General features: G+C 36.2%; 1 protein-coding gene across 3 annotated transcripts; it reads right to left on the bottom strand.

Annotated features, from left to right (window-relative positions):
• Positions 1–937: 937 nt before the first annotated feature.
• Positions 938–5,878, bottom strand: LOC113722708 (protein JASON-like). Of its 3 annotated transcripts, none has more exons than XM_072048110.1 (11): positions 5,658–5,878; positions 5,206–5,260; positions 4,985–5,079; positions 4,092–4,324; positions 3,345–3,502; positions 2,670–2,960; positions 2,465–2,559; positions 1,939–2,052; positions 1,739–1,821; positions 1,279–1,324; positions 938–1,137 (listed from the first exon to the last, which is right to left on the bottom strand). In XM_072048110.1, exons 1-10 carry the CDS (start codon positions 5,760–5,762, stop codon positions 1,285–1,287), a joined length of 1,269 nt encoding a protein of 422 aa, XP_071904211.1. In that variant the 5' UTR covers positions 5,763–5,878; the 3' UTR covers positions 938–1,137; positions 1,279–1,284. The 3 variants fall into 3 exon arrangements, with proteins under 3 accessions (XP_071904211.1, XP_071904212.1, XP_071904213.1); XM_072048111.1 differs by having other exon boundaries at positions 1,939–2,028; XM_072048112.1 differs by having other exon boundaries at positions 1,939–2,022.
• Positions 5,879–13,114: the final 7,236 nt, after the last annotated feature.

The following is a 13,114-nucleotide window of genomic DNA, read 5'->3' as shown; positions in this document are numbered from 1 at the left end:
ATTAACCTTGTTTCTACTAAAAGCCGCTAAACAAATAAGATGTCCATGTGATTTCCATGACTACCATTATTAACAAGTTATGAACATGAAAGTGTTATTTGTACTTTGGAAAACCATCTTTTCTGCGTATATTTTAAAAGCTTTGCAAGAATTGCATGCGCCATTTTATTTTTAACTTATATGTATAAATAAACTGCATAGCTCGGGGGAGAAATGAGTTGAATCACATAGAAGGAGGAAATATAAATAAGAGGTACCGAATTTGATAGCTCACACTTACACTTAAAACAAAAAGATTAGGTCTTAGAGAAAAGAGAACTGCATAACTCAACAGTGGTGGTAAGTGCAGTGTTTGAACCACACGTTACTCAACCCATATTTTTTGCGTTTTTTATGTTTTGACTCACAAGTCAGACCCCAGAATACATGTAAGAGGATGACGAGACAGCCAAGGCCTTAGTCTGGTAGAGCTTGATGGTGGATTTTTCAATTTGAAGTTATCTTAGTTCTATAATTGTTCTAGGGAAAAGAGCAAGGGGTCCAAGTTTAAAATGGCTAGAGGAAATGCCGTGAATGACAATGGCTGCGCAAATGGAATTTGGCAATGGAAATGGCCAAGATGGCAAAGTACCACTAATGGTGATGCCTGCGCAATTTATCATTGGGGATGTATTATTATGCACGATGAAGACAGTTCAGGTGCCTACTTTAGATGGTTAAGTGAACCTGACAAATCACGGAAATGCCAATGCGAGGTTCAGTAAGACCAATCTGATATTGGTATTCATGCAAAGTATTTCGCAAGAAAATAAGTGATGATCTAAAGAGAATATCCTGATATACAAAGCTACTCATCAAGGCAACGGAAATTGGACAGGGTGGATGATCTACAATTCCTCATCTTTCCTCATCGTCTAAGCATGCAGTACAAAGTATCTTTTGTACAACTTAAGCAGATATATTGATTATATGCCGATTTATCTATCCATAACACAATCTTCCGTGTAAGCATGAACTACTAATAAATTTCCGATTCAATTGGCTGTACAAACACTATGCTCAAACTACAGTCTTGAAATGCTTGAAGGTAGCGATAAAAATCTGCTTGTACCACCCTCCTGGTTTAATGCCTACAATCTACAAAAACTTAAAAAATAAAAATTAACAAATTGCAGGAATTAAATTAAAAGTTTTGTTCAACAAGAGCAGAATATTAAACATCAAACTCCTGATAAGCACAGAACAAGGAATTTCCAGCCCACTTAGTTTAACTAATACCTCAATTCAGCTGCTTCCAAAATTTATCGCCCTGCTGGTTTGACGCCTACAATTCACCAAAGAAAAAAGAAAAGAAAAGAAAAAAAAACGTAGAATCCCAATTATCTCAATCATGAATAGCAGGAACAAAATAAATTCATTGAAAATAGCATTTTACTGATCGTTTCATTTGGTTTAGAAAAAACAAAATAGAGTTATTTGCCCAAATCTTATCACAATCTCTAAGACTTTGAGGAGTTCCTGAACAGAGACAAAATATGTCAAAATTTTCAGACACAGAGAAGTCGTTCAGGAATATGCTTTAAAGACCGAACAGGGAGAAACTAATGTCTTTGATGCCCAGCTAACAAAAAATTACAGACACAGCTTAACACATTATTAACCTCTACAGGACTGTACCAAAAAGATTGATAATGATATTCAACACTAATTTCTAAGAGGCGCAAGAAGCCATGCATACCTCTGCCGGATGAAAGTCTCCTCAAACAAGGCTTTTTCTAGTCTCTCCTCAAAAGGAGTCTCATGCCAACAAACTTTCCGATCCTGCAAACATAATCAAATTTACCAGCTTTCTTCTTCATTTTTTAAGAGAAAAGAAAGAGGCAAGAAAACTTCAAAATAGGAAGAGAAGAAAGGAACGATCAGGACGGAGAGATATACCTCTCTGTACTTGTGTGTTGTATTGGGAATTCCATTCCCATCCCACCATTTGGGTGAAACCTCTTTGCACTTGTGTATTCTTCCCTGAAACTTAATCCAGCACATAGCCCACACCTTAAAATCAGAATATACACCGACTAAAATTCTATCCAAGCATTCACAGCAGGGAAAAATAACTCTAAATTGAGATAAATTACAAAGCTCCATGGATCTCAATCCACTGGTAACTATTACAGCAAATCTCAACTGTTCCATGCTACACATGCAGAGAGTACTAGCAAAACCTAGAAACATGCATATGACAATTACAGAACTCTTAAACTTAAGCCCAAAGTTATCTGTCATGACAAGGCCATAACATTTTAATCTTATCAAGAACAATATTACAAAACTTGAAAAGAAAGGACTCTAGACCAGAACATGTTCAATGCACAAAATAAGCAGACCAAATTTAATGAATTAGTCTGACTTAAAACAAGAAGGGATCTACTATCTTAGCATTGAAGATCATACTAGAGCAACAGACCTCATCCTTGAGCTTCTTTATATTGGACTCAAGTTCAGGCTTTGGCGTTCCCAAGTCTTGATCTTCCTTCAACTTAGTTGGAGTATCATCAGTCTCTTCAATTTTGCGAAGTTTTGTCCAAAACAAAACAAGATTTCTCCCATCAGAATCCCACAAACACAATAAGAAAATCAAATAAATAACACAGAATCACATGAGAGAATACCTTCAGACAGTAGTGCTGATGATAAAGGAGTCTGATTTCTAGTCACCGCACCCACCTGATCATGGAATTCCAAAAGAGATTCATCTTTATCCCAGTCAGAGGCATCCATCCCAAGAATGGACCTATCTACTTGAATTCTACAACAATGGGAGTTTTCACCAGCAGCAAACTCATTATGTTCGGGATCACCATCAGGATCTCGGAAAAGTGCTCTTGGCCAAGAGGACCAAGAGGACCAGCTTGCCTCTACCTTCAACTCTTGTCCCGCTGAAGTTCCACCTGTCCCCACATCTGACATAGGAGTTTCCTTATCAACACGTACACAAGGTTCTTTAATGTGACTGTTCTGATGATCATTAGTATCTTCATTCTTCAACTGTTTCCACTGAGAGAAATTCTCAACAGGATTCAAGACAGAATACAAATACAGAGATGTGATACGAGTATTTTTGTCCTGTCCAAAAGCATCTAGATATACAGGGAAAACTATTCCAGATGTTTGCATCTTATCAGACAGTTTGATTGGGGTTGGATAACAGGAAGAATTTGCAGTACTTAAATTGCTTGCTGATCCAGATTGATTCAAGCTTTGAGTAGATGTTTCAGATGAATAGTTTTCTGATGTAACTGAAGAAGTATCAGAGTAACAATCAAACTCCACAGACTTGTTCTCACCTATTATGAATGGAGAAATATCCCTGGGTGTAGCTAATGAACCTGTAAGGCCGTTTCTCGAACTAGCAATAAGTTCGACGGATCCAGCATCCTCAATTTCTTTGCCTTCAGTTGAGCTAGTAGAAACTCTTCCAGCATTTTGCCTATTAGTCATGCAACTTCAGAATCAAAACATGAAAAAATGTCAAGAACCATTGAAGTTTCAAGTAAATGGCAAATAAAACAGAGGAATGTTCTGATGTTTGGAGCAAGATAAACTACCATAAAGCACTGTATAGTAAGGAATTCGGAAGGCAAAGACAATGATCAGCTTTTATAACAAACTCTCCCATGGAATACCTAGTGTTTTCCTTAGACCTGTTCAAAAAAGAGACTTACTCCTTTTTTAACTCCAAACAAAAAGATTATACATGAACCAACGTCTGCCTACTGAATTATACAAACCATAATAAATAAAAACAGGGACGGAAAACCAATAAAAGTTATAAAGTTTATGTTCAACCAAATTAGTAGAATAAGCTTAAAGTTCTACTTGAGCTATGTCTAGTAAATTATAAAAACCATGTAGGGGAGAAATCTAGAGACAAAAAAGAAAACCAAAGAAGAGGTAAGAAAAGAGAACAGATTAGAATTTATGTAGTACAGAAAAAAAAAATGAGAGTTCTGCAATACCTTGTAAGTTACCATTCTACGTCATGCCCAAATATGACACATTCTAAAGACTAATAGGGAGGCCAGGTATTATACCTGCTAGATTTATGCTCCAATGAACCAGAAACCTTTACCCACCGCCCACAACATTTCACTGGTGTCAGGGGCTGCTCAAATTTCACTTCTAAGTCGCGTTCCTCAACAGATGTATTGGTGATCCATGATCTACATCTTGAATTCTCACAGCCTCCCTTCTGAGCTGATAAATTGTTCCATTTCTCTGGAGCTTGGCAAAAATTTGCAGGAGTTTCACGTAATGTTCTACAAGCCTGCAGCATAGTTTGCCGAAAACAGTAAATACCTTTAGTCTCCACATAGTAGATAAGTGAATAATGCTGCCCTGAAATAGTGAAAGATGTATCTAAAGTTAATTTTCACTGAATCTCAATCCAGCAAATGGCACACCCTTAATTATTAGAAGATTTACCAACTAGGATTTTATCCTAGATTTAGCAGCAGGGAAAAGTAACTCTAAAATGAGATGATGGCATGAATAATAAAACTCCATGGAGCTCAATGCACTGATAACCAAATAGAAAATCTCAATTGTTCCATACTACTTAATCTGACAGTACTAGCAAAATCTACAAACAATCATATGGCAGTTAAAGAACTTCGGAGTCAAAAACCAAAATTCCATAAACGTTTCATTTTTATCAAGAATGGTAACCTGAAACTTGAAGAGAAAGAATTATAAGCCAGCAGGCATTCCACAAAGTCTTTCTACATGGATTTATATCTGTATAATCCAAAAAAATGCAAATCTCAGAGGAAATCAAACAGGAAGCCTCTTGTAGCCTATGACAACCAGAGCAAGTTCAATGCACAAAATAAACAGACCTAATATAATTAGTTCACCTATCTTAACTAATCAGTAACACGGAAGAATATTACATGTTACTATTGAAGATCATACTAGAGAAACAGACCTCATCCTTGAGCTCCTTCAAGTTGAATCCACGTTGGGGCATTGGTATTCCCAAGTCTTGATCTCCAATCAACTTAGCTCGTGCATCCTCATTCTCTTCATTTTTTTTTTCAGAGGTTTATCCCAAACAAAACAAGATTTTGCCGATCAGAATCCCACAACGGCAATAAGAAAATAAAAAATTTAAATTCAGATGATAGAATTACATTTTAAAAAAATTACCTCCAGACAGTGGTAAGGATGAAAAAGAACTCCAATTTCGACTCAACATGCCCAACTGTTCATGAAATCCAAAAATATCACTGAATTGATAAAAGGTAAGAAATTTACTCTAATTCACATTGAAAATTCCAATTTTAGGAAAATGAACAATAACTCAAACAAACATAACAATGTGCGAATAACAGAATAATCTTTCGGTTTCTTCAATTAAAACCAACAAATAATATCCAATAATTTCCAATTCCATTTACTCACCCCAATTATTAGGAAACATCAAGTACTTCTATACATTTCATCAATTTCAGCATATTACGTGCCAATTTCATTTTGTTTTAATCATCATATTTGCTCACAAAATCAAAACTAAGCCCAAAAAAAACCTCAACTATCACTGAAAAGCAAACAAATTAATAAAAATTCCAAGAAACCAACATTATTATCAATTTTTTTACCAAAAAAAATTTAGAACAACACCAAACCGCTACTCCGATCATCTTAGTGAAGAACATCTTCACTTGGAAAAACCCCTGCCGCATTGTTTTAGTCAAAAAAGTCATCTTTTCAACTCATTCTCGCTCGCGGCAACAGAAGAGTATTTGTACTAAAACGAATTTAACTGGAAAACCAGCGCAAATAGAGATTTTGGAAAAGAGAGGAACGTTCAATGAGGCATTTCCAGTTTCCAGTTTTCCACTGCTCAGCCAGTCCCAATCAAATTTATACCATCTCGTCCGAACCTTTGCCGCCATAGGGGTTAATTACCAAAACCCCCTAAGGTATGTGTATTTTGCACTTCAAACCCTAAGATAATTATTTTCTCATTTTTCTCCCTCTGTTGGTGAAATTCGTCAATATGACCAAAATATCCTTGTTGTAAACCGGTGAAATTTGAGAAAGGTACCTTTGAGGAAAATATATTGAAAATGACTTGGAAGTTTTCGAAGCCAAATCTCTGTTTCTCCCCTTTTTAGGTATGTCGATTGTAAAAATATATATAAAAAATAATAGGAAAAATCATTCAAAACGTCCCTCATATTATGTATAATGATTTTTTTCGTCTCTCACTTTTAAAAGTATAATTTTACGTCCCTTACAAATTCATAGTGGTCAAATTTGGTCCCTATCTAAGTTTTCGATTAGTTTTTTACCAAAATCCACCACACGCCTTGCACGTGATCATTTTTTAAGAGCAAATTTGTCAAATCAAAGTTTAGACAATTCAATTTATAGTCCCTCATACTTTACAAAATGAATTTTTTCGTCCCTCATATTTTACAAAATGAATTTTTTTTGTTCCTTACATTTTACAAAATAAAATTTTCCATCCTCAATTATACAAAATAAATTTTTCATCTCTCATTGATCATGTATATAAATAGTTTTTTTCTTAAACTCATGTATGTATCTATTTGATTTTACCTAAATAATACGAATAGTAGGTGTACAACTATAATTAGCCTATTTAGACGAAATCAAACAGATATATATTACATGTTATTCATACTGTTTAGCTAAAATTAAATAGATATATACATGAATCTTAAAAAATTGTTAGTTTTTCACTCATGTTCATTTTATGTTACTCAAAAATTGAAAACAAAGAAGAGATTTAATCCGAAACATTGTCAAGTGTTTATATCGAATTAAATTTAGATAGAAAAAATAAAAAGGTAAAAGTAAAACAAAAGGAAGTAAATAATTGGCACTTTCAATTTTTAAGACAATCACAAAGCAAGTAATTCAATTGTTGGTCTTAAAGGTAACGAGTAGAAATTTTAAATTTAAACTGCAATTTGTTAGCATAACTATAGAATTCGAATTAAGACCCATTAATTAGATAGCCTTATTATACAACGCAATAAATGAATTATTACCAAAAGAGAAAAGGCCACAAATATTGAACAAGTTCATATGACAAAATCAAATAGATATATACATGGGTTTAAAACAAAATTGTTAGTTTTAAACCCATGTATATATCTATTAAATAGCATGTGTATAATTACAATTAATATATTTATGTGAAATCAAATAAAAATATATTACATGCTATTCGTACTATTCAGGTATAACTAAATGGATATATACATGAGTTTTAAAAAAACTATTCATACACATGGTTAATGAGGGATCAAAAAATTCATTTTGTGAAATTTGAGGGATGAAAAAATTCATTTTGTAAAATGTGAGTGACGAAAAAATTTATTTTATAAAATGTGAAGGATTATGGATTGAATTATGTAAAATTTGATATGACAATTTTATCCCTAAAAAATAATCACGTGCAAGGCATTGTTTGAGATTAGTGTTGCTAGAGTTGACTAACGACTTTGGAGACAAAAGGAGAAAAAATTTATGATGAATGACAAAATACAAAATATGCTATACGAAACCATATGCATGGCACGTAGTTGACCCTAACTAAGGAAGCCATGGTCTATTACCAAAATAAATAAATGACTGTAGAGTAGGAGTAAGAGTAGGTATAGAATAAACTATTACCGATTATCGAAAAAAAAGAAAAAAAATACAGGCATGGCTTTTATTTCACGCCTTTTTGGTTTCAAGCATTCAAAGGCATATTGTATTCTCTGATTTAAATTTTCTGGTCAATTGCCTTCCTTCTACTTAACTTATAAAACTCTGGTGTATTCATTTTCTGGTTGTTTTAGGAAAATTTTCTTGTAGCACCTTTTGTGATAAAAATTTGTATTGAAGAGATAAAAAAATGGCTGAAAATAAGTGCTTGGAATCTTTCACATATATGTATCTAAAAAACATGCATATTCAAACAAATTAATTTGATAACCAACTACTCTAGTAGTTGGCCACCAAAAGAGTTTTAAAATTCTACTTGGATGTAGTTCAAGGAATCAAATCTCTTAATCTACATTCTAATATTCAGATTTTCTTGAAAATGTTTCGCCAGCGGATACGTAAGCACCTGTCTGAATTAGTGGTGATTCACAGAATTAAATCTGTCGTGTCGATAAAAAAAAATTAATTTGATTAATTAGCTGCACATTCTGACGATGGGATGTGTAGCGTGAGTAGTAGCGTGTTGGAACCATTTTACATTTGTGGCTAACGTCTCTCGTTTTATGTGGGCCTAGAGTAGTTGGCCACCAAAAGAGTTTTAAAACTCTACTTGGGTGTAGGTCAAGGAATCAAATCTCTTAATCTACGTTCTAATATTCAGATTTTCTTGAAAATGTTTCGCCAGCGGATACGTAAGCACCTGTCTGAATCAGTGGTGATTCACAGAATTAAATATGTCGTGTCGATAAAAAAAAATTAATTTGATTAATTAGCTGCACATTCTGATGATGGGATGTGTAGCGTGAGTAGTAGCGTGTTGGAACCATTTTACATTTGTGGCTAACGTCTCTCGTTTTATGTGGGCCTATGACGTGGGAAAAATTTGTTTTGTCTAGTGTCAAATGGGCTTTTATCGATCATGCCGAACTCGACACAATTTTGATCACAATAATAGATTGGGTCTCGATTTGGTTGTGTTTTTAGAACAGTTTTTTTTCTTATAGAAAAATTATTGTAATACTTTTACAATGTGATGTGTATAAATTTAAAGTATAGATTAAAATGTTAAACATGGTTCACAAAATATTCTAAAAGAAAATTTTAAAAGAAGTGAGTAATACCCAAATAATCTCCGCTCTTGAAGCTGTGTGAGTCAAAAATATGAAGGCCCATGCTCAGACTACATCTGGCATTAAGTTGGGCTGGCTTGAACGCTATTTGTTCAAAAAGATATTTGATTGCAATTATACAAACCAAAATTTTAGTTACTTAATATAACAATATTACCAACTAGTAGTATGCAAACTAATCCACTAAATATTGATTACACTTTAAAAAATTGACAAAGCCTGTCAGGCCTCTTTCGGGCTAAGCCGATCTTACGCCTAAGACGGTCCATTTCCATATCAGGCTTGATGTTCAATTTTGAGTCCAAACATGACACTCCATGCAAAGCCCAACCTTAATTTTGTCGACAAATTTCAAGGTAGCTCGACCATGTTGCAACAGCTACCACCTTTTTTTTTTTTTTCTTCAATTCAAACTTGTAGGGATGAGGCACCTCTACAATTGCCCCAAGCAATTTTTTGTTTGGTTTTTGTTTTAATTTTTTTTATAGCATAAGTGAGAGGATTGAATCCGAAATCTCTTACTTATACTTTCTCCGAATCATCCAACTCATCTCTTCTCAAGCCCCAAGCCCACGAACCAATTGTTGAACGATACTCACACATACTTGTGTTATGTGAGTCTATTCATGTGGTACATTATTGTCTACTTTTGTGGTTTAATTATCTATATTACAATGTACAAATGCTATCTGGTGCCCTTGATCTAATCTAATTTTAAATGTTTTGGTACATATATATATATATATATATATGCATACATTCTTATAATACAACAATTGTTTCACATATTTCTAGAATTAATATATTTTTTAACTAAGAATATTTTGTATACTACGTATCCGAGTAAAATTATAATTCAAGGAATTAATCATCAGAAATTCATCATTTCGTCTTTCTGTGACCACTTTCTTGAACATTGCCTGATTCTATGAGGCATATGCTAATGTATTACCATGCATGCAATATAAAGACTGACTCTTCTGCGGAGAGATTGAGTTAGTTCTCAGGTTCTTTTGTTGTTTTTCTTGGAGAAATTTTGTGCCTTGGTTTGGACATGCTATATTAGCACGAACACTTACCTTCTATGGATTATTGATGCGTTTCTATAGCATATTAAAAAGGATTGGGTTACTCCCCATTACTTTTTTTAAATTTATACATACGTTTACGTTTTGATGACTAAAATTGTTACGAAATCAAATTATTATATTTGTTCAGTAAGTACATCAACATACTTAATAATCAAATCTAACTTTTTGTCCAAATATTTCGATGGTCAAAATGGGTCAAAACCATGAGATTGGTAACAACAACTAATCGAATGGCAAAAATTAGTCAATTCAGTTTCATTTTCTATGTATAATAAAATATTTAATGAAGAATACATGTATTTTGGTATAATATTGAAAATAATTTTGTTATGGTGTAACGGAGGGAAGTCATATTCAAAATGTAGCTTGTAAAACTACAACGTGTGGCGGTTTAGTCAAAATTGAGATTGTCCTACCTTTAACTGCAACCTCATCCAGGATTTGGTCCTGTTCTGTCTTTAGCCAATCGGACTTGAGTAATAATCTGTCAGCCCAAAATGGTACACAAATTGTTGCAAGCACATTCCTACATTAGTCTAAACACCAGCTTTTGCCGTGCTCCTCTCTAGAACTGCATACAATTCGAACCGCTCACGAGTAATTTGAATCAAAGTTCAACTTGAGATTAGTCAATATCGAATTTGAGTCGAGTTCAAACTGATTAAGTCAAACTCGAGTTCAAAGATACTCTTGAAAAGGCATCAAAGCATTTTTCTCTCTTGGGGTTTTTCACTCTTATACAATTGTTGGTAAATTGCCTGTCACACAGAGGATAAGCATCATTTTTGTAAAAGAATAAAAGATATAACAGGATAATACTCAAGACCCATAATTCTGCGTTTCGAGTTCGCAATATTCATAAATGAAGTTGAGATCGGTGACTGAGTAATATTATTTTCATTTTCAGGTAATATTGTTATATTCATTTGATAAAATTTACTTACTAACTGAAGAAAATGCATATGCACATAGTGAATGAAGAAGAATGGCTGATTCGTCCCAATATAGGTTAACAACTAAAAACACTTTGAAGTTGTAGTTTGAATTATGAACTCCATAGCTTGGCCAAATGTAGAACTGTCAACGGGTTAGGCGAAATCGAGTTCAGCCTTAAAAATTTAGGGCCAAGTCTTTTATATTATTATACTGCATTGAACTTGTGTTTAAACATGAGGCTCGATTAAATTGTGAGTCGTGTTTGGATCATATTAGGCTCAACTCAATAAGAACCTGTTTTGAATAAGTAAATAAATAAAATTATATATATATGTATAATGATGTGTATAATCTAATATCTATACATACTACAACATACCTAATTTATTATTTATTAATTATTAAATGTGTATTGATGCGACTGCCAAAAACCGTGTCCGAGCTGATGCGGCCGACCTGATTGGAAAAATCGAGCTGGGATCGTGCTAGGTGACCTGAGAAGAAAGAACGGAGGCGGGACTGATGTCGGATAACTCCGACGGTCAAGTTAGTTTGGCCGTAGAAGGATATAGTAATAGTAGAGAATACTTGTGAGCCTACCTTGCGTAGTCTTGATAGCGGAGTATATATAGGACCGTTCGAGTTGTAGTTTCCTTATGAGAGTCAAAGTTCCCTTAGGGTTCGGAGTCTTCCTAGGGTTTCCCGCGGCGGCCCCTAAATGTTCGGAGACGGCGGCCCATCAAGCCCATCATAGGAGACCTTCGACATGCCGAGCTGGCTTTCTTAGGCCGAGCTGGCCCATGCCAGCCTCGAGGTACCTACTGCCGACCTGCCGCGTGTGGTCTACCGACCTGACACATGTCATGCGCGGATTTGCCCCACTACACTAGCCCCCCTTGAGCCTAGAGTCACCGAGGGGTCGCGTGAATTTAGACCAAATCTCGAGGCGTCAGGTCTGCCAGGGATGGGACCCACGATCCCACGACCGTGCACCTTGTACGGATAACCGCCACGCATGCTGTCATAACCGTCACTTCAGGGGTCACGTCCGCCCATGACGGTAGTTGTCAGCTCAAACGTTTTCCAAGGTGACGGTTTCTCAGCAATAAATTTTGAGATTTCAATTCGGGACTCTTCATCTTCCCGCCCTGGTGGCCTATAAATAGGCCCTACCAGACGTCACTTTCATGCTTCCTTTCTCATTTCTCCTCCTTCACAAATTTTACCAGCTCGCTCCCTGTCTAGAGAGTTCCAGAGTAGCGCTTTCCCTTAAGCACATATCAGCTCTTCATCCACTAGTAAGTCTTCTTTTCCCTTTTATGTCTTCTTCCTCCACGCACTCAGACATCACCAGCTCGGCACCTAGGCGTAGAGTAGTCCGACCTGCACCTATAGAAATAATCTCTTCCTCCTCTAGCTCTTCTTCTTCCAGCTCGTTAGAGTACCTACCTTCCCCCATTCATTCTCCTGCTTTAGAGATGGACCAACCCACCCAACCTGTCCGGCCTGACGCTGGAGCTGCCGACATAGGGATTCCCCTAGAGGTAACTCCAGCTCGGACCAGGGCGGGACCTTCCAGGGGGCCGGATATCGACTTCGGGGAAGTCGAGCTTATCCCCCCTATCCTAGACCAGGGAAGTGTCGACAAGCTGGTGGGGAGGTATGATATCCCCCTTCAGTTTGAGGCCAGGGCTGCCCGACCAGGGGAGTACGCTTGCCGACCTCCTTTTGAGGTTGTGGCTATCTACAGGGATCAGCTCATAGCTGGTCTCCGTCTTCCCATTCCCCAATTCCTTTACCAAATTCTAACCTTCTGGGGAATTCGTATAACCCAGCTCGTTCCAAACGCCATCAGATCGATCCTCGGCTTTTTTATTATGTGCCGAGTCCTCGAAATTCCATACTCCCTAGACCTTTTCAGGTCATTCTTTCAGATGAAAGTGAGCAGGCCAGTTCATGGCTGGTTCTATTTTGCTCGCAGGAGCGGGGGAGAACTCCCAACCCGCGAGCTGTTCACGCACACCCCCTCTTCCATTAAGGGTTGGAAAGCTCAGTTCTTCTATGTGAAGAACACGGGTTTCCCTCCCTTGACCTGGAGGGAGGAGACCTAGGTGTCCGACCCCATTCCTTCACCTCTTCCTGCGGCCGAACTGGACCTCCTGGTCAGCTCGGATGCTCGATTATCGGTGAAGGAATTTACCAATGCCCAGCTCC

This window comes from Coffea arabica, chromosome 5e (assembly GCF_036785885.1).
Source record: "Coffea arabica cultivar ET-39 chromosome 5e, Coffea Arabica ET-39 HiFi, whole genome shotgun sequence".
Classification (NCBI taxonomy): domain Eukaryota; kingdom Viridiplantae; phylum Streptophyta; class Magnoliopsida; order Gentianales; family Rubiaceae; genus Coffea; species Coffea arabica.
Note: the sequence above shows the minus strand (reverse complement) of the source record. Positions and strands in the feature narration are given on the sequence as shown.

Bases quoted from the DNA above. Each gene is read 5' to 3' on its own strand.
- LOC113722708 (XM_072048110.1), bottom strand. From the start codon at position 5,762: ATGACTTTTTTGACTAAAACAATGCGGCAGGGGTTTTTCCAAGTGAAG. The intron at 4,325-4,984 runs GTCTGTTTCTCT...ACTATGCTGCAG, and splicing joins TGAAGGAGCTCAAGGATGAG to GCTTGTAGAACATTACGTGA. The intron at 1,822-1,938 runs GTATATCTCTCC...TTATGTTTGCAG, and splicing joins CAACACACAAGTACAGAGAG to GATCGGAAAGTTTGTTGGCA.